Here is a 25,894-nt window from a genome sequence, read left to right on the forward strand (position 1 = left end):
CAATATATCTAACTAAGTGCTTGCTTTTTCTTTTCCTTAGTAATTTCAGTTGGTTTCTCTGTCCTTCATTTTCTATATACAGGATCTCCAGGGAGAAATTGAAGCTCATACTGATATCTTCCACAACCTGGATGAAAATGGCCAGAAAATTCTGAAATCCTTAGAAGGTTCTGATGATGCTGTCTTACTGAAAAGACGCTTGGATAACATGAACTTCAAGTGGAGTGAGCTGAGGAAAAAGTCTCTCAACATTAGGTAGGAATAGATCAAGACAGAAATTTCAGATTGGATTTTTTTAATGGCAAAATTACCCCCCATTTTCTCAGCACAAGAACCTAATTTTATATCTGCTTATGTAAATCATAGAATTTCAGAATGATTCATGTTATTTTGAATAAATGAATCATTCATTTGCTTGGTATGGAGATGATAGTTGAGGGTTCAGATTAGATTAAAATGGTGATGTTTTATAACCACAGGAGAGATGCATATTAAGACATTAGCGCATTTAAATTAGGAGCACAGTATTCTAATTTTCTAGAGTTGGCTCTTGGCTTATCAGAGGGTTATATAAAAAGCAATGGAATTAACATATAATTAGACTGGAGATTCTGGTGGGATTCCTTATATATCAGCTTCTGATAGATTTGTAATGCAAAACAGAGTGTTTCCTTTTAAAATAGCAAGAGTCCCAATATCCAGTGAAAGACTAGAGGAGATAGTACTACATGTCTTTAGATGATGTACAGTACTTTCTGTACTTCCAGAGTTTTAGTCCTGTTCCAATCCAAACCTAAAAGAATAGAGTTTGAGGTTAGAGAGACAGAGAAGACTAAAAAAGGCACCTCTAACTTTGGCAAAGAGTCTTCTATAAATCCACTTTTCAAAGGCCACCATGCCATTCTTCCCCCACCTCCACCTCCCAACAGTTTTGAATGTTCGTCCTGGAACTTTGCCCTCCTGTCTCGGCCTCTCCAAGTGTGCGTGCACTGGAACACATTCATTTCACCTAGCTTTTTCGTTCGTTAACTCTACATCCATGTGTTGGTGGTGGGTCAGAGGGCAGCAATGGGAAACAGTATTCTCAAAGTAATGCATGAAATATTAGCTTTCTGCAGCACAAGCCCTGAGGAAGGTCAGTGTGTGTAATGACAAAAAGTACCTTCATAACGTCTATCATTAAAAATAAATGAAAGGTGTGAGACTTAAAAGATATTGGTAGGCAAAGTAAAGAAAAGAAAGATTTTTATGCCTTTTTGTGGGCAAGCAAAAGAAAGGGGATGTAGCCCTTCAAAGCATTATTTCGAGATAGTTTTCCTCAGATGCCTTTTCTTTGCTTCCTGTGAACTCGATGAAATAGAGGATTGAAAAAGACAAAACAGCATGTCAGTCAAAATATGGGCAATGCAATTCATGAGATTTCCCACATGTCTGATACAATGATTAGTTCCTGCTTTCATTAACCACCCAGAAAAATCATCATTTAACTTATCACATGTGTTACCCAGCCTAGATTAAAACATTCAAGTCAGTGGTTTGAGCCATTAAATAAGTCACCATGATAATATAGGATGTTTTATAAACAACCGTTTATAATAAAAAGAAATAATCCTTCTCATCAAAACAAGTAAGTTCATCTAGTCCCTGACATTTGGTTGAAGTGAGTCTCTCAGGCAATTTCGAGTGATTGGCAGTGTTCCGATGAGGGAGGCAGAGTAAAAGTGGTGAAATGGTAAGACTGAAAAATGCTGGAAAAGGATGCAAATACATGAGCAGTGTTTATCAACTAGCTTTGCCAATAGAGCATTATTTCTCTATCCTAGTTACTTTATAGAGTAAAAAATGACCCCAAGTTAAAAAACAACCCGGAAAAGGAGACCCATGCTTGAAAAATCTGTGATATTCTTTGTTCAAAATTATGTCATTTTAAAGAGAAACCATCTTTAAGAGTTTGAAAATATCTTCTTCAAGAGATAATACTAAGCAGAAGCTGGGTGGCTCAGTGTATTGAGAGCCAGTCATAGAGACAAGAAGTCCTGGGTTCAGATGTGGCTTCAGATACTTCCTAATTTTGTGACGCTGGGTAAATTGCTTAATCCCACTTGCCTTCTCCTTACCACTTTTCTGTGTTGGAACCGATACTTATTGTGGGTGCCAAGAGAGAAGCTAAAGGTTTTTTAAAAAGATAATGGTAGGAAATAGCATTTAATTTTTAGAGTTTAGTACTTCTCTGCTCTTTCTCAAGATACCCATTTTAATTCCAAAATAACCACCCAATGAATGCACATATACTATATCTCTGAATCCTAATAATTTTGAGGTTTTTTTATTGACTGTTAAGAAGTATTCTCATGCCTTCACAAGTTGTCATCAAATATCTTTCAATGAAATCTTTCACTTTCTTAAAGCATCTTCTTCCTTTTTTGTTTCTCTAGCCATCACTTCCTTACTCTGATCCAAGTCCATATTACCAAAAGCTTTAGCCATTATCCTTTCCTTCACTGTTTTCTATTTCATTTCATCCATAGACTCCAACGAGATTAATCTTCTGTGAACACCATTTTCATTATATCTCCCTCACTCAAAAGCTTATGCTATCTTCCTATTGCCTATTTATCAAACTGAAATTCAGTTTGCTAACAATTGAACCTTTTCACTCATTCGTCCCCTTTCCCACCCCTTTCCATATACATTTGTACTTGTCACCAAGTCTGATGATGGCTTCTTCCCAATGTGAACTTTCTGATCTAGCCAAGCAGTGAGATATGCTTAAAACTACTCCCTGTCCTCCTTGTTTACTAATTGTCCACTCTCATTTCTGAACTGCTTGCAAACAGCATTTCTCAAACCAAGAATGCCTTCCTCTCAGCAAATGTGTGTTTGTGTATACACACAAATATAAGCTTTATTAACTTAAAACTGCATGGCCTTGGGTCACTCCATGTACTTGTATCTGTGCATGTATATGTTTATGCCTGTACATTATATATACATAGAGGAAGGGAGATATGCATGCATATCTATTATATATGTGAAATATGGTTCAAATTGGATATTCTCCAGGAAACCTCTCCAGATAAGCACCACGAATTTGCTCCAGTTGTCATTCTCTTGTGACTTTGCCTTGTTCTAATTTGCAATTGAGTTATTAAGAATATTTGAATTTCCAGTGCATATATATACAGTTCAGTATCTCCAGCCAGTCAAAAGAATTCAAGAACTTTTATAAATGAGTCAAAATGATATACCCAAATGAGAGTCAGAAAATTTAGAGTGAGACCATGATTCTTTCACTTACTGTGGGTTATCCAAAGTTACTGAATCTTTCTGTGCCTCTTGTTTTCTTGAGAAAGAAAACTACTAATGTTCCTTCAACATTTTGATTCTAATTTAATAACCATATACTCTTGAGCAAATCTTTAATAATAATTATTAAGAAATGTCTAAAGGATAATATTGGGGGAAATTACTATATTAGATTTTTACATCTAAAAAGTGTTGAATATAATCTAGTTCAAGAATAGAAAATTACATGTCTTCTACTCAACACTATCCCAATTCTCTTCTGGTTAAATAACGTAAGTCATGATGTAACTTTGAAGGAACATTCAAGGACATTTGAATAGCAGGGAGCTAAAGAATGGAAATGTATAGGATTATAGATTTAGACATGGAAGGGGTCTTAGAGAAAATTAAATCTGCTCCTTTTTTTTTAATAGATGAAACCAGAGCACAAAATAATAATAATAATAGCTTGCATTTGTATAGCTCTTTAGGGTATGCCAAGTACTTCATAAGTATTATCTCAGTTTATCCTCACAGCAGTCTTTGGAGGGTGGACATCATTACTATCCCCAATTTACAGTTGAGGAATGAGGCAGACCAAGGCAAAGTAAGTAGTCCCACAATATATCTTGAAGCAGGATATAAACTCAGATTTTCCTGTTTAAAAGCCAAGTACCCTATCCACTATGATTATTTATATGAGAAATACTTGCATGTCATTTATAAGATTATAGGTGTATTTACACATAGGTCAATAAAAATATATACACAGAGCATCATCTAATATTTAAGTGGAGTTTATCTGTATAAGTAGTTGAATTCTTTCCATTTCTATAACTATAATCATTGACTTCTTTGTCAGATTATTTAAGAATTTGATAAGACTGTCTGAAGCATCTTTTTTAATCTAAAGCTTCACATTAACCTTAGTACCATTTTCAAATAATTCCATAAATAAGAAACTTCATGCTTTTTTATAGCAAGGTTAAAAAAATTATAACTGAGAAATTCATTTTGAAAGGAGCAGATCTTTTGTATATTACCTGAGAAAATCTTGATATCATTTTGAATCTCTGTTATTTTGGAGAAGATCAAAGTTGTTTCATTTTTGGTTCTGAATCCCCAATGCCTACCAGAGTGCTTGTCTGAACAAAATGGAATTGAATTGTGCTATCATACAAGCAAAGGTGTAACCTCTTGAGAAGGAGATGTGGCTAAGGAATTTTATCTTCCTCTTTGTTCAAAGGAAGGAAAGCAGAAGGAAAATGTAGCAGCCATTTTGAAAGACCCTTAGGACTTTAATTTTTGGGGTTGAAATTGATGGCCCATTAAAAAAAAATGTTCACTCTTGTCTGACCTGAATTTTTTGCTTTTAATCTAATGTCTTGAGTTTCATAGTTTCTCTTTATTTCTGTGACCCCTTGTTTCCCTCAGCATCTCACCTTCTCTCTGCATTCTTAATTGTCATTTCATTACCCATTTTTGCCCATGATATTTCCATGAGAATTCATGTCAATTTTTGTAATGGAAGTCAAAAGGGGAAATTAATTCAGTAAACCAAATTTTGCCTTTAGACCTTTTTTTTCATATATTGGGAATGTTTTATTAAAGATTCCAAATTAAGTTTCTACAAAATGAAATAGCTGTTCTGAAATAGTGATTTTCCCAATTCCATCCCAAGATTCAAGTACCCAAATCCAGGTTGATCTTTGAAAGACCAAATGAGAAATTTTTCATCCTAAACCCACTTGAAGGTTCAGGAATTTTACAGAAGCTATTTCTACAGTCCTGTCTAAGGCTCCAGAAAACACTGGCCTTGTGTGTGCAGCACATTCCACTTTGACCCTTCCTTCCTACAAGGGTTACTGAAGATTAATGTGTTGCTTGTTGAGGGCTAATTGCTCATTCATTTAAACATCTGCTATGTACCAAGCAACTACAGCAAGCTAAGAGAAGATACAATATTCAGTTCACTTGATGTCCTTCCCCCATAAAGCTCATAAATTACAAATGGAGAGAAAAGAGGCAGCAGTCTGCAATATTGAATTTATAGTTAGAGGACCTGGGTTCAAATCATAGCTCTTCCTCTTGGCTAGCTCTTTGATCTAATAAGTAATTTTAGTCTTTAATCGATTTATTATTAATTTTAATGTTTCCTTATCTATAAAATGAGGTGCTTTAACTACATGACCCCTAAAGTTTCTTCTACCTCTGAATCTATTCTTTATCGTAAGATACCAACATAGACCACTGAACAGTGTTATATGAGAAATACACAAAGGAGTTATAAAACAAAGAAAGATTCTTGTCTCCCTAAGAACATGACAAAGATAATGAAAAAAATGGCAGAAAAGCAAAGAGTGAAATGGCTACCTCATTTTGTTCTTTCCAAGTATAAATATCATAGCTAGCAGAGTACATCGAGGCTGGAGATTTCCATATCTGAAAACCATTTGGGGCATACAGTGAAAAGGGCAAACAGAGAATGGAAGAGGCAGGAACAGTTAGAGGAACTCAGGATGTTTATAACAGAAAAGACTTTAAGGAAACATATTGGTCTGTGATTTAAACAGTTGATTTGTGAAAGGGATTTAATCTGTGTGGATCTAATCTGTGTAATTCCTTGGGGAAGAACTGTATACAATGTTTAGAAATCAAAAGAAGAAAAGTTGTTGATTAGTTCTAACATTTGTGATTATTCAAAAATGGAAGATACTGCATTTTGAAATACCACATCCCCACCCAATCAGAAATTGATGGGGAACTCAAACACACTTCAGTACTTTGATAGATATTTCCTCACCAATGGATTTCATTTTCCAGGACCTTCAATGTTCCAACATATTGTCATTCAAAAGCAGGATTATCTGAAAGATCACCATTTACAGAGAATTCTTCTCTTCTTTGGACTAGACATTAAATACCCGCTATTAAAATAGCAAAACACATTTGGCAAAAAAGTTCTATATTGCGTATTGCTTGATATTAATTATCATAGTTTCATCAAACATCTCTTGTATCTTCAAGGAATTTCTAATGATTTAAGTGTATGTATGGGACTGTTGAAGCAAAGTCTCTCTGGTGGCATTTTACTCAGCTAAATAAAATAACTTTTTGTGTCCAACAGATATTAAGAAGTGAGATAGATTTTTTAACTCTACTTTTATTTTTAAATATTTTCTCATGTTTACATGATTCATTTTCTTTCCCACCATCCTCCCAGACTTGATAAGCAATTCCACAAGGTTATACAAGTGTTATCACTTGATACTTATTTCCACATTATTTGTTTTGTAATAGAGTAATCTTTTAAAACAAAAACCCCCAATACTATACCCATACAAACAAGTGATGTCATATTTTTTTCTGTTTTCTACTCCCATAGAAAAATGGTGAGATAGATTTTTATGTATACCATTTAGTAAATTGTGTGCATAAAGCTCTAGTGTATTTAAAGATTTCATTTGTGAAATCCTGCCCATTCCTTTCCCTGACCTTTATCAAGTATGAGCTTAATACATATGTAGGTTATTCTCATTAATATTTCATACAAATAATAAATAGGCACATAATTTTTTGAAGGTAGTAATAACACTCTTGATTTTTTTCCCAAAGAATTTTGTATCTACACCATTTTCTTAGGAATAAATCGCTCAGTGCTCTCAAAATTTGGTTCTCTACACACAGACATCTGTGTGTACATGATTCTGTCTGATGTGCTTATTTTTTTGTTTCTTTTTCTGTCATTCCAATTTCTTCAGGAAGCACATCAGGGAAAAATGGACAGATCTAGATAGTAGAAAACTTGACCTTTGGCATAATACTTAGATTCTCTGTGCCTCGGGGATCTAATTTATAAATTTAAATAATCTTTACTTTTCCTTCACTGTTGATTATTTTCAATTTATCCTCTATATAGTTTGTTTTTTACATGTTGTCTTCCCCATTGAACTCTTTGAAAGCAGGGTCTATCTACTTTTCTTTCTATTGTTAATGCTTAGCACAGTGCCTGGCATATAGTAGGTGCTTAATAAAGGTTTGATAACTATTGACTTCCATATCTGAAATTAGAGGTATCTGTGATTTCTCCAAGATAACTAACACACCAGAGTTTGCAGAATTGAACTAAAATTTACCTCAGAGGCTTAGCCTTATGAAAAATGTCTTCTATGCTCTCATTTTTTCATTGGCTTTCATATCACTAGAAAATACTACACGTGCCCTGCTTACATATAACAAATAAAATGTTTTAGGTATATCTTAAACACGCTGAGCCAAAATCTATGACAAAAATACAGAATTATAGCATCAGAAAAGAATTCAGAGGCCATATAGTCCAAACCATACCTGAACATAGATTCCTTTTATAGTATCTATGACTAATGGCTGTTCTTCTAGTCTTTGGATGAAATGATGAGAAATCTACTTGTTCCCAAGGTACCAAAATCCATTTTTATACAACTATAATAGAAATATTCTTGGACATAGAGTGTGTGGTTTGCTAAATAATCTACATACACCACATACCAGTCAAGAATAAGCAATGATGAAAAGTGGATTATTGGATGCTATCAAAAATGACATAGCTCAATGGTCAAAAGCTAAACTTATCTCTAAATTTATTCTGTGAAAGGACAGTGCCTAGGGCAGTTAGAGGTGCTGGATGATTAAGCAGAAGGTTAGAAAGTTAGGCTGATATATGGCTTGGATTGTAAGTCTAAGGAGACCAAACTTAACAAGTGACAACTTTTGAAGAGTTTTTAGTAGAAGATCAATATGTCCACATCTGTAATATTCATTAAAAGGCCATGAATTGAAAGAGAGAGTGGTAGAAAACTATGTTGCAATAATTTATGTATGTAGAAATGAGGGCCAGTACCCCATGGTATCAAGAGGAAAAGAAAGGAGAATAATAGATACAAAACTTCTTAGATAATAAATGGGTGCTAAAAACTGGATTTAAGAAATGTAACAAAATGAAAAATCAAAATAACATCAAGTTTTTATCCTTTGTTATGAAATATGGCTTTGTGGGAAAGGGGAAGAAATATAAGGATCAAGGTAATATAAAAACAAAAGACATCTATAAAATTTATTTTTAAAAATGACATTAACTTTTTGAAAGGGGAGAATGGGTGAATGGTCTTGTGAAAGATAGAAATATGAAATTATGAGGGAGATGTCTGAGAGAAAATATGAATCCTGTTTTGAGTAGTTTTTCTTTGAGATACCAGTGGGATTTCTAGGTGGGAGATGTCCTATAGGCAGTTGGATATGCAGGTATGGAGCTTAGAAGAGAAATCAGTTCTGGAAATATTGCTTAGGGAGGTATCTGTGTACAGGTGATAAATGAAGCCATATGAGTGAATGAGATTGCCAAATGACAGAAAGTAAAAAGAAAAGATAACAGAAACCCTAGTGAATAGCTCCCCTAGGTCAGAGGGGAAAAAAGAAGAGATATGAAGCTTAGAAAATTAGAAAAAAAAGTGTGGCATCTCAGAAACCAAAAATGAAAGTCAGGTAAATAGATAATTTCATTAGGTAATTTTTGACTTTTGAGAAATCAGATCCAAAAGAATTATCAGGAAAGTTGATACATGAATGACGAGAGAGTATGGGAAGAGCCAGTGGTGACATTAAGCTTAAATAATTTTCTCAAGAAATTTGTCTGTAAAGGGAGAAAGAGAAATGAATTGGTTGTTGAATGAATGGTGGATTTTGGTGTCATCTGTTTGATAGCTGCCAATTTTCCACAGTGCCATGTTCCTCTCTCTATCCCTTTCAATCAACCTCAACTTCAAGTATGGAGAAATTTGAAGTAAGAAAATCCTGGGCATGTTATTTACAGTTAAATTCATGCAGCACGGATACCAAACAACCAATAATGTACCTTGGCAATGATTATTCTGGGGGCTAACTATGCTAGTGGATATTCTCAAAACATGATGTGAATATATTTTTCAGATCTCATCTAGAAGTGAGCTCAGACCAGTGGAAGCGTCTGCATCTCTCTCTTCAAGAACTTTTGGTGTGGCTTCAACTTAAAGACGACGAGCTAAGCCGGCAGGCACCTATTGGAGGCGATTATCCTGCCGTCCAGCAGCAGAATGATATACACAGGGTAGGATTTCTTAAAGTATAGTATTCTGGAAATATTTTTGGAATAAAATGGATGTTGTTATGAAATTGCATCAGAAGAACATCTAGAATTATTCTACAAGCTTTACAAATGATCAGTAAGGGATTTTGTCATTAGGATAGAAAAGAATAACAGTTTTATTTACCTCTACTTCGTAACCATGTATTATATTTAAATACAGAACATTAATGAGTCTAAATAATAATAATGATAACTGGCATGTTATGGTCTGCAAAGTACTCTCAAATTTTTCTCATCTTATACTGACAACAATCCTGTGAAGCAGGTGTTATTATTCCCATTTTACAGAAGAAGAAACTGAACTCAAGGAGGTTGAAGTGACTTGCCTAGTATCACAGACAGAAAATGCCTGAGGCAGAATTGAAACTCAGATCATCCTGACTCCTACCTAGTCCAGCATATCTATTCAACTTGTACCACTTGGCTGCCATGGTCTAAGGACTGAAAAGAATGAAGAAAAAATCTTTGCCCTCCATGACACGGGAGAGGGAAGGCACATTTACAACATAAGCAGCTAAAAATATTTCCAAGGCAACACATTAGCAAGGATGTTTGAGTGCCATCATATAGATGGAGAGAGCAAGTTAAGTGAGGGCTGGGGGAATTCACAGGAAGGGAACACATACTATGGAGGACTAGTCAGGGAAAAGGTCTTGGAGGAAAACAAATCCATTTGAGGCCATGTAGGGTCTGCATCAATGGACAGCAAAGCATCATATGAATGGAGGAGGTGTGAGCAGAATTGCAAAGGCATTTTCAGGGCTTAATTGGGACAATTTAGGACTCAGCTTCTTGAATTCTTCATCCTCCTTCATGATACATAACAAAGTGTAACTATTTAAATTAACCTCTTATAAGGAGATATTTTACAGGGATTATGATCTTTTTTATATTACTTTAGCTTTTGAATATTTTACCTTGTGTGGTTTTTAGTTGGTTTTAGCCCTATAATTGAGCTCAGAAGAAAAGTATTGGATCTAAAGGGTAAAGTTTTAATGACTAAATATTTTATAATGGGAGGGAATGAAGATGTCCAGACCTCTAATTCAATTCAATGTGGCCACTATTCAGCATGAAGACTGGCGACTTGCCTATAATGTAAAGTCTTAGAGTTACCTTGTGCACTGTAGAGTACAGTGATTTGCCTATAGTCACAGCTACTGTTTATCAAAGGCACTTGAATGCAAGTTTTCCTCTCTCCAGGGCCTGCCACCATGCTTCTCACACCTTATAAAATAATATCGTTATATGGCTTGAGTCTAGAAGTTCCTCCTAAGGATATTGCATTATGATTTGAAGGCGGGACTGTTGACTTTTTGTCTTGAGATTCCCAATACCTAGGACCAAACTTGGTACAAAATAGAAATTTACTAAATACTTGTTGAGTGAATGAATGAACCACTTTGCAAAAACTATCCCTTCGTGCTTCTTCTAAGAACCCCACATGATGAACTATTGATGTGTCCTATATTTGTAGAGGGATGGCAAAACCAAGCCACCATTCAAAGAGCAAGCCATTGTTTTCCACTAATGGTCAAAGATTTTCTGTTGGGGCTTCCACATTCTTTTGCCCAGCCGCTTTGTGACCAGGGATGTGTTTGCAAAAGAATGGAGCCTGAGAAGAGGGGCATGATATGTGTTCATGCACGAAGTGAAGCTAATTGGTTGGTGATTAAGATGAACTGGTTTGTTGGTCAGAGATGAACTGCAAACTCATTATCATCATGCACTAGGCAACTACACTAACAGAAAAGGAAAGCAACAGAAAAGAAAAGAGCAAAATTTTTTCTATTTATTTTACAACCAGAGTATTTTCAGATATATGTAGAGGTACTTAGAAGACCAAAGTCTTTCCCCTTATACCTCACCCAAGTGCTTTTTACATGCTCATCCTTAACTCAAACACAGCCTTCTCAAAGAATATTATCACCACTCCTCAGAGTCAAGGATAGAAAAAGATAGCAACTTGTTTTACTCAGTTTCTTTCACACATTCACACAGTAAGCCTTTTGTAGTTTAACGTGAGACCTGTCTAGTTACTGATGCTCTTGTTGCTGAGAGAAAAAAAGAACAAAAGATAATCACTGAAACTGGGTCACTCTGTCTACTCATCAAAGCTCTCTTGGACGGAGAGAAGGAAAACAAGAGCAGTACAAAATTCTATTGCCATCAAGTGTCTTTGACAGATTTTGTATTTGCAGATTTTTGTTGTTGTTTTTTTTTTAACTTTTCATGAATGCCATGAGCCTTCTTCATAGGTTCTCCTATTCTCCATAGATCTCTTGCTTTATCAAACAGCAATTGTATTGGCTACTTTTAATGTCATGCCAAGTTATTTTTCATCTTACAATTTGTATCTAAGGTGGGTTATTTCTTTCTTGTATCTAAGGTGGGTTATTTCTTTCTCCCAAACCCTCTACCAATCACCACCTGATTTGCCCTCCATTTTCGAATTCTCACACTTTTCTTTGAGTTAGTAAAGGAACGAACAACCCATTAAAATGGCAAAAGTTGAAACTATGATCAAATGTAGTTCATTTTCACCTTATTTTTTTTCATAAACTTGGTAATTCACACAAAACCATAGGTGGTCTCACCCCACTTGTCAGTGAAGATTTATAGCCAGGATTTATAATAAAATCCTATTTTCAGATCTATTATTAATGGGGAAAATGAAGTCAAACCTCAGTTATGACTGGTGGAGGGAAATATGTTACATAAAAGCAACATATACATATAATCTCCACATCTAGACTCAGAATATAATAGCATTGCCTGGCATCTGATTCTTGGTCAAAAGAGTATATCATTAAGTCAGATGAGAAGGAAAGTAACTTATTTAGTTGGAATGATTCTCATAAACTAACAAAAAACAATGTTAATCACATATTAATCATCAAAAATAACTGAAGCTTAAGTGTGCTTTGGCAAATATTGAATTATTATCATAGATCAAGAAACAACCTTGTAGTCATCTAATCTAGACCCTTCATTTTACAGATAAAGAAAGGTTCAGGGACTTGCCTTGAGAGATCACATAGAAAATCTGGAAATCAAACCCAAATCTTCTGATGTGAAATTTATTGTTCTTTCCAATGTGCCATGATATCACTAAGTTCTCCATCTTGGCACCAAATTACCCTGACTCTTCCTTATATTTGTTATTTGACTAACTAAATTTATTAGTAGTATACTATTATCCTGTTCCAAAAACATTCTTTTTAAGCTGACATTAACTGTTTTACTTGAGTAGTCACTAAAGTGATATTTATTACATGTCTCCTTCTGTAAGCATCCTAAGGAGAGTTGAAAAGAAAGAGATAATGAAGGGAATTTCTTGTTAGTATATCATAAACTCCAAGTTTATCTAATTCTCTTTATCCTTTCTAAAATATGAATGGAGATTAAGTCCTACTGATGGGAACCCTGTTAGAAATATTTTTGTTTGTTTGTTTTTTAATTTTACTAATGAAATTGTTTGTCATTAGGTTTTCATCTTTTAATGTAAAATCTCTATAATCCCTTCCCTAGAAAACATTAAGGATACCTTCAAAGATCCCTGAGAATTTCTGGTTAAGATTTAGATGGAGGTAATCAATATATACATTATTAAAACAGTAGACAGAAAACCATTATTGCATAGGTACTGTTGACAAATGGAAAGGCTTGAATAAAGTAGTTTACTTGTTCTTTTGTCAGGCCATATATTATGCACATTCGATTTCCTCTGAAGTCACCACAAAGTGAGAAAGAAGTTCAGAAATTCAATGAAATTATCCTGAAATCATTGACTGCAAATTATACATTCATTTAGGCTAATTCTAGTATCAATGCTCCCTGCTTACTTTGGGCATTTTTCAGACTGTGCATTAGTTTTCTTACATTGCTTTGTTTTTCCTTTCTATAGTAATAGAAAATGTTACTGAGTAGCATTTGGAAACTAAATGAGAATTAAATTGAAAAATATTTGCCAAGTATAGTCTGAAAGGTATCTCATTCTTAGTCCCCAGTGTTGTGTCAAATAAGCAACTCAGTCCAGGGTGTTCTAATTCAGAGTTAAAGAATTATAGAATCTTATAATTGGAGGAGACCTAAGAGGGCATCTAGTTAAAACTTTAGTGTAGAAGACTCCCTCTAAAGCATCCCCAAACTTCACTTGAATATCTTTACTGAAAGAGAATCTACTACTACCCAAACTGAGTTATTCTACTTTTGAATAGTTATTACTTTCTCCCCCCCCCCACCCCATATATGGCCTCTCTGTAATTTTTAATCATCATTTCTAGTTATGGCCCCAGAATCAATCAGAATAATTCCAATCTCTTGGTGACAACTTATTGTTTGGTGTCAGTAGTGGCAATGGAGATTGCTCTCCTGGTTGGTATTATACCAGCACCCCCATAAAACTGCAGTCTCCAGAGGAATTCTATCTGAAAACCAACTCATACCTTGGTTCACTTCTGGTCTTGTCTCTTCTCTTGATAAAGTTAAAAATGTCTAAGAAGGTTCCAGAAGTGACTCAGTTTTACCAGAAATGTATTGTGATTATTTGAGATCATACAGGATCATGATCATTTAATAAGACCACAAGTTGTGGTTAGATCAACTTTAGATCAACATAAGTCGAACTTGATTTAGCTTTTTATATCTATGTCCTTGTAATGTCACCATCATCATCACCATTTCTACCATTTATACAGCATTTGAATATCGATTTTACAAAACTTCATACATTATTTTATGTGATCCTCACAATATCCCTATAATGATGCTATTATTATCCCTATGTTATAGAGGAGGAAGGTGAGACAAACAAAACTTAAGTGACTTGCCCAGCGTCACACAGCTAATTAGTAAGGTGAGACTTGAACCTAGGTGTTCCTGATTCCAAGTTCGGCACTCTTAGCTATTGCACCCTATGGCCAGAATAATAAATTTGGCAAGAGTATAGACTGTCCTCAAGCTGACAATGAACAAATATTAGTATGTACCGGGCATTATGATGGGTGGTAAAAATATTAATGCAAAACTGAGACAGACTTTCCTTTCAAGGATCATACATTCCACTGGAAAAGATATGACATTTTAGAGGTAAACAAATATAAGATGTTTACAAAATAAGTGATTTTAGTGAAAGACACACTAACAACTTGCATCCAGCTCTATCCCTAGCTGTCAAACAATAATACACTTAGACTAAAGGGAAAATCCTTTTATTAAAAATGCTAAAGAAGGGAATTATACATTTTCCATGAGATAGCTTATCTTTGTATTTGAAACAATAATTTTATATCATTGTATTGAGTTCCCTTATTATTTTTATTATCATTAATATCTTTAATATTGAGTTTTCTTATTATTAGCTTTAATGCTCAATGATTGTCACTTTATTTTTAAGATCTCCTCTATACACACTAGCATTCAGTTGTTACTCTTGTTGGCAAGTTACATATAACTGCTATGACATACTTTCACTTTTATTATAGAATGAATGAAATACAAATTATATTAAATATTTTAACTATAATTTTAAAAGTATTATGACTTTTCTTCATAGTCCATCCAACTCATAGTCAGTTAAACCAGCTCACTGTGTCAAAATCATGTCCACCTTTCTCCCAGTATCCCTTGGGTCTGGAACTGATCCCTCCTACATCTATACCTATGGAAAGCCTTCCCTCAAGATTCTGACTTCTCACCTAAGAAATGTTTCTTGATCCCCTACAAATTTCATCTTTGGTTACCACTTTCTTCTGATAAACAGTAAATAGGAAAGAGTAGGCTCTTTTCACTCTCCCTTGCTTCTTGCAATTCTTCATGCGTTGTTTTTTGTTTTTCATTTCCCTAGTCCATGTGGTTTCTCAAGGCAAGACATGATTGATCCTACAGGGTTTTTTGGTTTGCTTTTTCCATTTTTTTCCAGTCTTCAGATTTTATTAAGCATTCTTTCTTTGCTTTACATTTCTTCTTTCAATATCTTAATATATTCTCAAATCTATCTGTAAAGGAGCATCTCTCCCTTTATCTGACATTTTATTCTATCTATTCTAATTTCCTTCAAATGGATTTCTTTTCTCAAATAAACATTTTTTTCTGTGAAACTTCTTGTTTTAAAGGGAAGTATAATATGCTAAATTTTTTTTACAAATTTCTGGTCTTGTTACCATATCAATATCTTTATTTTTCTTCATGGTTTTTTTTCTTCTTCTCTCCATGAATTTTAGCTGTGAATTTCGCATGCATTTGTTGCCTCTAATTCTGTTTAGTACAATTGCTATATGTGTTTTACAACAACAAACAAAAATAATTTACAGTTTCAACTCTGTTTACAAAATAGTTACATTCCTGCAACACAATTCCTTGTCAGAAATTTCCCCACCCTTAAAGTTCCAGTGGTATAAATCCTCTGAGAGGCATAAACATGAATTTGATGGTGACAATAATATGATGAACCTAGGCAGATGGAAGAATTGGTGGTGCTTTTGAAATGAACAAGAAAGAAGAGAAGAGGGGAGGATTTGAGGGCAAAGATAATGAATTCTACTTTGTATTGGTTGAGTTTAAGATACCTCTAACAATCATTTTGAGATATCCAGAAGCATATATGCAGTTATAGTCCATAAAACATTAGGGGTTTGTGTCTGCCCATATGAATTCCACATGTTAGAATTCAGAGTAGTTGTTTCTTTTGTGGGTTTTTTCACTGTCTTCTATAATTCAAAAATAATATTTTGTGATGTTTTTCTCACTTAAATTCCTTGTGTGTGCTATTAAGTGACTTCCATATCTAGAAAAACCAGTAAGTGCATGAAATGTGTCACATGAAATATTTTTGTTCTTTTTTAAGGGAAATGCCCCAAGCCTAATTCACTTGAAAGTATCTATCAAGAGCTTTATTTCTTCAAGAAATTTAGGGGGGAAGAGAGCATTATACAGAATTATACATCTTAGTCTTGATTTTCTATGTAAACACATATAACAGGAAATATAACTAGGAGAGCATTAGCTATCTTTTTTATGTCAGCCTACAAAACAGCTTGAGCTCCAGGTTTCAAATAGTGGTAGATGCCCAGGAGCCAACAAAAGCAACTTCTAACATGTAGATATTCTAAAAATTTATTCAGAAAAGGTTTTATCTGAGAGGTGTATATAACACTCACTCACAAAATGCAAGAGCTCTGGTATCATTTTGCCTTTTAACAATTAACAGATAACTTATCATGAAAGGAAGCTTCACATTACATTTCCTTGTTTTTAGTAATGTTCTCTCATAGCCATAATCCCATAGGCTTTCCTTCCTTCTAAGGCACAATATGATTCTTTGTGAAATAGTGTTTGAAGCAAATAACTCCTGTAAATAGCTGAGATACATTTCACATTGAGAAATCTAGTTTATTAAATTTCAAAAAAAAGTTGTGATATTCTACTAGGAAAGTTTTACCGAGGAGCTAACAAATTTGACCCAAAGAGTAAAGAACAGTGGTTAGATCAGAGAACCAAGCTTGTGCCCCAGCTCTGGTCACCGTTATAAACACTGGGCCTGAGCAAGAGGAAGAAGCCACCACCTGATTAGAAGTATTCAACTTGAAGATTTTCTAGGCTCTCAATACCCACAACCATTCCATTGAGTGCTTTCTTCGTGGCTCAGCTGGGACAGCCAGCTGGGATCTGCATTATTAGATGAGGGGCATGACTTTCCTTGAGCAGAGATCTTGCCTTCCCTTGTCAAAGACCCTCAAGGCTGACTGGAGGAGCCTGGCAACTACATATGACTGACATGCCTACAACTACAAGCCAATGAGTTTCATTCAGTTAGGAGATGATAAAGACCTGGATTTCTATATGCCATGACAGGTCCATTTTTGGTTTTACTTTATATTCTGATTCTTGAGTAATTATGAGAAAATAAGTTATGGCCTTTGTGGCATTTGATATATCGTGAGGGCCACCAAGAGAAAGAGGAGGATAGGTTGGGAAACAGATAAATGAAGATGAAGTGAAATTTAAAAAATTATGGCCAGAGCTCTGTGTATGTATTTAAATATTTCTTGTCATTTCAAAGTCCTTTTTTCTGCATATATTCAAATGTCTTCTCAGTGACACAATAAATAAATTAACAAAAAGGCTATGAGAAAAAGTGATCAATAAAGAACTGATAAATGTCTTAGTATTCACCATATTGTTGGTTATTTAATCTCCTTAGGTCTCAGTTCTCTCAACCAAAAAATGAAGGGAGAAGGCTGGTTATCTTTTAAGTCCTTGTAAGTGTTAGGATCCATGATTTTGTGAGATGTTTCTCATTGTTAGTGCCACTAAAATATTTAAGAACATTTTACTGGGTTAAGTTTTCACATTACTCTAGGGATTTTTGATGTTGTGGTTGTCTAATAAAATTCAATTTTGGCTTCTCCAGAAAGGCTCTTTAAACTATCAAGAACTATATTTGACCTTTTCTATGCTGAAAGATTTTTTTTTCCTTTTTTTAAAAAAGAACATTGACTTTAAAAGGAGTCAAGAGACCTGAGTTCTTTTCCTGGCTCTGCCACTAATTCACTATGTGATCTTGGGCAAATTGTTTAACCTCTCTGGTCCTCATTTATAATATGACAAGATTGGACAAGATGATCTCAAAAATCTCTTTCATCTTCAAGTTATATAATTCCATGTAATCATAATAATGCCTAATTATTATATAATCTCATCTGTAGCATTAGAGAATTGGAATAGGCACTCACCAGCTTTGATTTGTGTTATCTCCTATCCTCTTGATTCTGTAACTGTCCCTTATTCCCAAACTTTACCTGTAATCCTCTCCTCATGATGCTTTCTTATTATATGAATAGACTGGCTTGATCAAAGATATACCAGCTCTTCCTTACTATAGTACCTGGCACTCCTGAATGTTCTCTTACTTCTAAGAGTACCACCATCCCCCTGGTCACCTATGCTTGAAAGCTAAATGGTATTTCTAACTCCTCATTCTCATTCCCTACCTCCCACCCTCCACTATCCACCCTATCGCTAATTCCTATCAATTTTAGTGACATCTTTGGTTTACATCCTCTTCTCTCTTCTGACCCTGCCATCACCCTGATGTAAGCCCTCATCATTTCATGCCTGTACTGGTTTGTCTCCCTCTCTCAAGCATCTCACCACTCCAGTCTATCCTCCATTCAGATGCCAAATTAATCTTCCTAAAAGTACAGTTCCAACCATGATACCTCCTATTCAATAAACTCTGTTGTCTTTCTCTCACCATTGGGATCAAATATAAAATCTTCTCTTTTGCACTAAAAAAAAAAAAACCTTTCAATCCCTGACCCCTATTTAATTTTCTCATCTTCCTATACATTACTCCCATGACAGACTTTAAAAATTAGTGACATTTGTCTCCTTGAAGTACTTTAAAGACTCTAGACTTCAGGCATTTTTACTGGCACTCTCCCATTCCTGGAATACTCTTCCTCCTCATTTCTGCCTCTTGACTCCCCTGACTTGCTTCAAGTCCTTGCTAAAACCCTATCATCTGCAAGAAGCCTTTCCAGACCCACCTTTATCATAGTCCTATCCTTCTATTGATTGTGTCTTAATTTATCCAGTATATATCTGGGTTGCATGTACAGATGGTGTTCACATCATCTACCCCATTAAATTGGGAGCTCTTGAAAGCAAGAACAATCTTTAGTCTTTCCTGTATACCCAATGTTTAGCACGCTACCTAGCACATAGTAGAGGCTTAATAGGTGCTATTAACTCACTAGAGGAAGTCATGCTGGGTCTCCAGTTAGATTTACATGTTCCCCACAGCCCTGGAAACTTTCCAGGAAAATCTCCCAAGAATGGTACCCAATGTCTCTTTCTACCTTACAAATGTACAGCACCCACTCTCTCTATGAAACAGAAAACATATTTATGGTGGACAGTGACAGACCAAGAGATAGTTTTTGCTTCTCAGTTTTTTTGTTTTGTGAAAGTAGTTTAATTTCTATTTTTATTTCTTCCATTTTGAGCTTCATGTTTAACTACTTACAGTTGAAATATACATATGTATGTAGAGACAAGATGATGCGAATATAGTCTCAGATTGATCTCTATAGTTTGTTATGGAAATCCCTTGGATTTTTACAATTGTTTTCAAGGCTATATTTGGTTATATTTACATCTCTTTTTTTGTTAGACATGTTGCAACCTAGATCTCAAGTCTAACAGTCACATTAAACTAATAACTCATCTTACATGATAGGGCTTTAGCAAAGGTAAGAGTTTCTAAAGATTATCATTTCTTGATTGTCAAAATAGTCTGTAGCCTTTGCCCTCCTTTTGGCACCAGTCTGTTTGCCTAGATATTATAACTAAAGGTTGACCTGGTAATATCATTATCCATTTGTAAATATCCAATACGAATTGTCAATAAAAACCCAGGGCACAAAATTGATACCACTTTTTGTCTGGTTTCACAGGCCTTCAAGAGGGAGTTGAAAACCAAAGAACCTGTAATCACAAGTACACTTGAGACTGTGAGAATCTTTCTTTCAGAGAAACCTTTGGAGGAACTTGAGAAGCATTACCAAGAGCCCAGAGGTAATTGTATGTAGAGGTATAATAACATATTGATGGAAGGATCAACAATGACTGAGAGATCCATAAATTCTTGATTCCTGTTTCAGGAGAAATAATATTTTTTAGTTTAAATTTCACTGGGTAATCAATTCAAATTAAACCCTATAGATGAAAAGAATCAAAAATCTTAATCCCTAATGTATAAACATGTATTCCTATTTCCAAACAAAAATAGAAATCATTTTAAATACAAGTAGGTGAGCATTTTTTAAATGAGAACCTACTTCAATTATTAGAAGCAATTTTACTGTAATAAAAACTATGAACTAATTACCAATTTAAGAGACTAATCCAAATGAATTATTATTTGACTCACACAACATTCCCATCATTTAGTGCAACAGTCTAATTGGATCTTTGAAGAAACAAGATAGAGTTAAGAATGAGACCAGTGTAAAGCATAAAAGCCTCAGCAAGGACTCTTTGTATGTTATAGCCCCATGTTCCCAATATTATGTTATAACATCTAAAAGCTATATTAAAGCAGCATTCCTATCTCTTATAAATGGTCCCTTTTATCCGATATGAACTATTCAATTCTATTTTAAAAACACCAGTGTAATAAAGAATGTGACCTAACAGCTTGTTATACTCCAAATTTAGAGCTGCCTCCCGAGGAGAGGGCCCACAATGTCACAAGACTCCTGAGAAAGCAAGCTGATGAGGTCAACAGCGAATGGGAAAAATTGAACCTGCACTCTGTTGATTGGCAGAAGAAGATAGATGAGGCCCTAGGAAGACTACAGGACCTTCAGGAAGCAATGGATGAATTGGACCTGAAATTACGTCAGGCTGAAGTGATGAGGGGCTCTTGGCAGCCAGTGGGAGATCTACTCATTGACTCTCTGCAAGAGCACCTAGAGAAAGTCAAGGTATGGTGTGCCCCTTCTCTTCATTCTCTTGCATCATCCAAAGCAATTCTAATATAAGATTCAGTACAGATTCCTTGTCTCTTTTCTTCTGAAAGTACTGCCTTAGTATGCTTGAAATTCTTTTTCTTGAGTACCAAATACGCTATGTCAAAGAAAACTTTTTTGTTTCCACTCTAAGTTTCCATATTTTGGTGAAGTTACTTAAAGAAGGCAGCCTGGAAGTCAGATCTTAGGCAGTGAGATCTGGCTCTTGACTTTGATAAGCTTGACACAATCATTCATGGTGTCATTTGGCATAGTTTCCACTTCCTACCACAAATGTGTGTTCTCTTCCAAAAGAATCTAATTAAATTTAGTACTCTAGTTTTTACTTTTAATAATAAAACATTAATTACTCATTTTAAAGCAAAAAAAAAACCTGAAGGAAAGCTTAAAAATTGAATTAAATTTAAACATATATAATTCATTATTTTAAAAAGTTATAGAACTTCCTTAAATTTCAAAATACCCACAGGTAATTATGATAGTCAAAATATAGCTTTATCTATGATGTTTCTTAAATTTATGAAGATATGGTATGTTGTAACCACATCACAGTACTAGTATTAAGCACACATGGTCTCTAGTCCTGATTTTGCCACTAACTAAACAATAGGAACTTGTGCAAGTCCCTTTCTAAAAACATTGTGTCTTCACTTTCTTTAGAAAGGTTTTCCTGGTCTCTTCCCCTAGCTTAAGATGTACTGAACAATATAAAATGGAGTAAATTATAATAAAACTATCATAATTAGTATATTTTCTTCTAATCTCAGACTACTAAATTCAGCTCCACAGGATTAATTATCTTTTAACCTTAAACTCTAGCTTTCAGATATCTCTGGGATTTTTTTGTCCAGGATTCTGTTCATGAAATCCTTATCAACTTAGTTCAGAAATCATCATATTCACCTGAAAGAAATACTAATATAAACATGCCATTTTCTATTTTTTAATGCCAGACTTTTAAATTCTTATAACCTTTATATAAGTCAAAATCTTGAAGAGTATATTCCCTTTCTAAAGTTAGAATTTTTAAAAAATTAATAAGCATTAAGGAAGAATAACATTAAGGAAGGAAGAAAGGAAGGGAGGGTAGAACTAAAAAAAATTCGTAGCAAATATCCATAGTCAAGTAAAACAAATTCTTTCATTGGCAATGTCCAAATACTTATGTCTCATTCTGCAATTTGAGCCCATATCCTGTCAGAAGGTAACGAACATCATCCACAGTCCTCTGGAATTATGTTTCATTATTTCCTTTTATCTCAAGATATTTCCATTCTCAAGACTCTCAAGGTTGTTTTTTTTTTCTTTATAATGTTATGCTTACATAAATTGTTCTTCTAATTCTGCTCACTTCACTTTATTTCATATAGTTTTTCCTAGTTTAGATGTTAGTTTTATAATTTTTTCTAGTACAATAATCCATTTCATATATATGTTTAGACTTTCTTTAATTGGCTGGTATGCCCATAGCTTTTAGATTTTTGCTACTATGAAAACAGTTGGATCCTTTTCCTCTTCCTTTGATCTTCTTAGGGCATAAAGATGTGAATGGTTTCATGACTTTTTGAGGAATAGTTCCAAATAGCTTTCCACAACGGCAAGACCGACTCACAGGTTCACAATGGCTCATTAGACCTTATTTTTTCCATAGTTACTCCAAAATTTGTCAATTTCTTCTTTCATCATCTTTGCCAATTTGATGGGTGTGATATTAGAACCAATGAGGGTATTTCTAAATGCCCCAAATAAGTCAGTATAACTACCAAATCTGACATATACATATTGGCATTGTTTTTAAAGCAGAGATGGGAAAAGATTTCATTTATCTAGACTTATTTCCCTAGAAACAGGCTTTACAAGGCCGTCACTCTCGCTGTCTTTTGTATACCTGCTTCATTTTTAAAATTTAAGCAGACTTTAGGAGAAATAAAACTTTATCTTAAATGTCTTGTGCTATATTGTTAAAACTCATCACACTACAATCTTGCTACTTGAGCAACTTCCACATCTTTGCAGACCTGGAGATAACAGCATGCATGCTCCAACTTACTGTGTCAGATATTGATTAAACTGATGAATATGCTCCAACTTACTGTGTCAAACATCAGACTGGTGAATGTGCTGTTCTTTATAGCTTTTCAAAATTGCCTGCTCTATGTACTCTGCATTATACATTTCAGGACTTTCTGCTCCTATAACTTTTGGTAGTAAATAAGTTTAGAGTTTACATCGTAACCACTAAGAGGCAAAGTTGAAACTACCAGAACAATTTTGACTTTGCCCAATATTCAGCCATTGAGGGCAAAACTAATGAACTTATTCATTTCACTCTTTTGGGGGTGAAAGTAATTTTCTCATGTACTCTCACCTTGGTCACCCCACATCAGGAGTATTATGTCCAATTCTGAGTCTATTTTAGGAAATACATTGATATCCTTTGGTAGGCATCCTATAGAGCGATGATTTTTGAACTTTTGGGGCTCAGCAATCAGTAAGGACCCTCCCTACAAAGAGCTTTTATTTATATGAGTTCTTTCTATTGATATTTACCATAATATAAATGGAAATGTCTTAACATTATCATAAATATAGTTTTGGCTTTGTGGATCCCCTAAAAAGATCTCAGGAAATGTTGTCTCTCCCATTAGTCTATGAATTTCTTGAGAGCAGGGACTGCTGCTGCCCTTTTAAAAACATTATTATGAAGGAAGAGATCACAGAACATGGTGAGGCTATTGTTGTATGGAGATGATTCCTCCAGGAAGAAACTCATCTGTTAGCCTCCTCTTTTAGCTGATTATTTTTGCTAATGGAGTACTCAGTGTCAGTTGCTTTTATGTGACTGTCATTTATGTCAGATGCTTTCCATGTTGGCACCTAGGAGGAAATTTTAGTTGCTCTTGTAGTTAGTTACCTTGGATGAAGGTTGGTATAAAGGATAAAACTAATACCTCTCTTTAAGTGTATGGTTTGTGAGATCTTTTTTGCATTATCCTTTCATGTTTCAGGGAACATGATTTGATCCCTAGCATATCTGAAAAAAAAAATATATATATATATAAAGCTTGTTTTAAAAAAAAAAAACTTACCTTCTTTCTTAGAATCAATACTGGGCATTGGTTCCAAGGCAGAAGATCAGAAGGGGCTAGTCAATTGGGGAGGGCGGGGTAAGTGAGTTGCCCAGGGTTATACAGCTAGGAATTGTCTTGAGTTCAAATTTGAACCCAGGACATCCTGTCTCTAGACCTGCCTCTCAAATCTACTGAGCCACCCAGCTGCCCTTTAAAATCTTATTGAAATCAACATTTATATTAAATTATAAATGATATAATGTAGATTAAATTATTGTGATGAGATTAGTGCTGACAGCAGTGATAAGAATGTTTTCCTTGAAAAATCTCAACAACATACTTTCTATTGGTAGAGATGAAAAGCTCTCTGGACTGAGTTCTCATGCATTCCCTCTCATTTTGGACACTGTTTATCATACCAAAAGCCCTTCATTGTGATAAGAATGCTGAATTGCTCTCTATACAGAAAGAATCAGATTTAAGATGGTGGTGTTCGCTTTAGGAGAAGCTACCTCCCCTTGTGTCAGTAGAACCTGCATTTACCACTCTATTCCCATAGTGCCTTTAGATTCTGAAAAGGCAGCCCACAGTAATTGTTTCAGACATCTGCTTAGCATACTTTGAAGTGCATATAAGTTCCTTTTCGGTTTCATTTGAACTCCAGCTGTCTTCACCAAAGTCTATAATCAATCTGAATTAAGTTGTCCTACTTCTCTTAATAAGTTTCTTATTAAGTTCTGCATCGGCCTCTTAGCGAGCCTTAAAGCTAATTCATGTAGAATTGCCATTTTCCACTAATTCATTTGTCAGCTCTCCAAATCCCAACTAAAAACAATCAGAAAGACTATTAATTTGCTGCTTCATAAACAACTTATGCAAGAATATATGTTGCAAGCAGGCAAATGATGTAAGACAATGAGTGAGAAGGAAGGAGATGGTGGCATGCAATAGATTTTTTTTAACTCAAAGGAAATGCCTTCCAAATTCAAAATAAACATTTATTCAATAAGACAAACATCCTTCTAGTTTCTCCAATTGTTTCAAAAATGACTTGATTGCTGAATGAACTTTATTTAAAGACAGAAAATCTTTGGAACAGTTGGAGACTGTGAACATGTCCTTTTTATTGTCCAACTTATTTTGATTTGGACCTCTTTACACATAAAGAACTTCACAGCATTTTTTTTGATAGACTGTGATGAAGATAGGCACCAGAATATGCTACAAATGTTTCTCAATTACAGGAAAGCTGTACAGCAACTACTTTTTTTCATAAGCATTTAGGAGTTTGCAGATAATCAAAATGCTCAGTTAATGAATCCACCCGATATTATTTTTCTCAAGAGGTATTTTCTTGAACCTTGAAACTCCTTCCCTACGATATCACCCAGGCTTCCATTTGAAAATAATAATCTCAAAAAAGTCTCACTTAATAGAGCAGCTCTAGAGAATTGACTGATATTAGAATCTAGACTGAACACTTTGGGTGCAATAGGAGACAGTAATAAATGCTCTCTGGTCCTCCAGAGACATTGCCTGACAATTATAGACTACTCCAAACAGAAATTAAGTAACATATCATTAGCATTAAAGGATTTCAGATCTCAAAATGGTATTGTTATAATCTAGTATCTAGAGAGGTCTGATCTCATTATAAAGTGTGAATATTTAATTCACTGCATCTGTGGTATTAATGGAGTCTTCATTTTCCTGGGAACAATTTTATATAACAACAAGCTGAGAGATTAAGCATTTTTATTAGATTCTACGTATAGAGGCATTGCATTAACTATACACAATCCTAAAACATTGGTGATATTTAGCAAGAATGCTAGATTTGC

The 25,894-nt window shown here is 34.6% G+C and overlaps 1 protein-coding gene across 13 annotated transcripts in view; it reads left to right on the plus strand.

Annotated features, from left to right (window-relative positions):
- Positions 1-25,894, plus strand: part of DMD (dystrophin) — a 2,399,796-nt gene that overhangs the window by 1,973,290 nt on the left and 400,612 nt on the right. For all 13 annotated transcript variants that reach the window (XM_007493357.3, XM_056797113.1, XM_056797116.1 and 10 more), the window contains 4 exons: positions 83-255; positions 9,250-9,406; positions 19,906-20,026; positions 20,669-20,937. In XM_007493357.3, coding sequence (XP_007493419.2) covers positions 83-255; positions 9,250-9,406; positions 19,906-20,026; positions 20,669-20,937 — 720 coding nt within the window. The remainder of the gene's footprint in view (positions 1-82; positions 256-9,249; positions 9,407-19,905; positions 20,027-20,668; positions 20,938-25,894) is intronic.

Source organism: Monodelphis domestica, chromosome 4 (genome assembly GCF_027887165.1).
Source record: "Monodelphis domestica isolate mMonDom1 chromosome 4, mMonDom1.pri, whole genome shotgun sequence".
In the NCBI taxonomy this organism is placed as follows: domain Eukaryota; kingdom Metazoa; phylum Chordata; class Mammalia; order Didelphimorphia; family Didelphidae; genus Monodelphis; species Monodelphis domestica.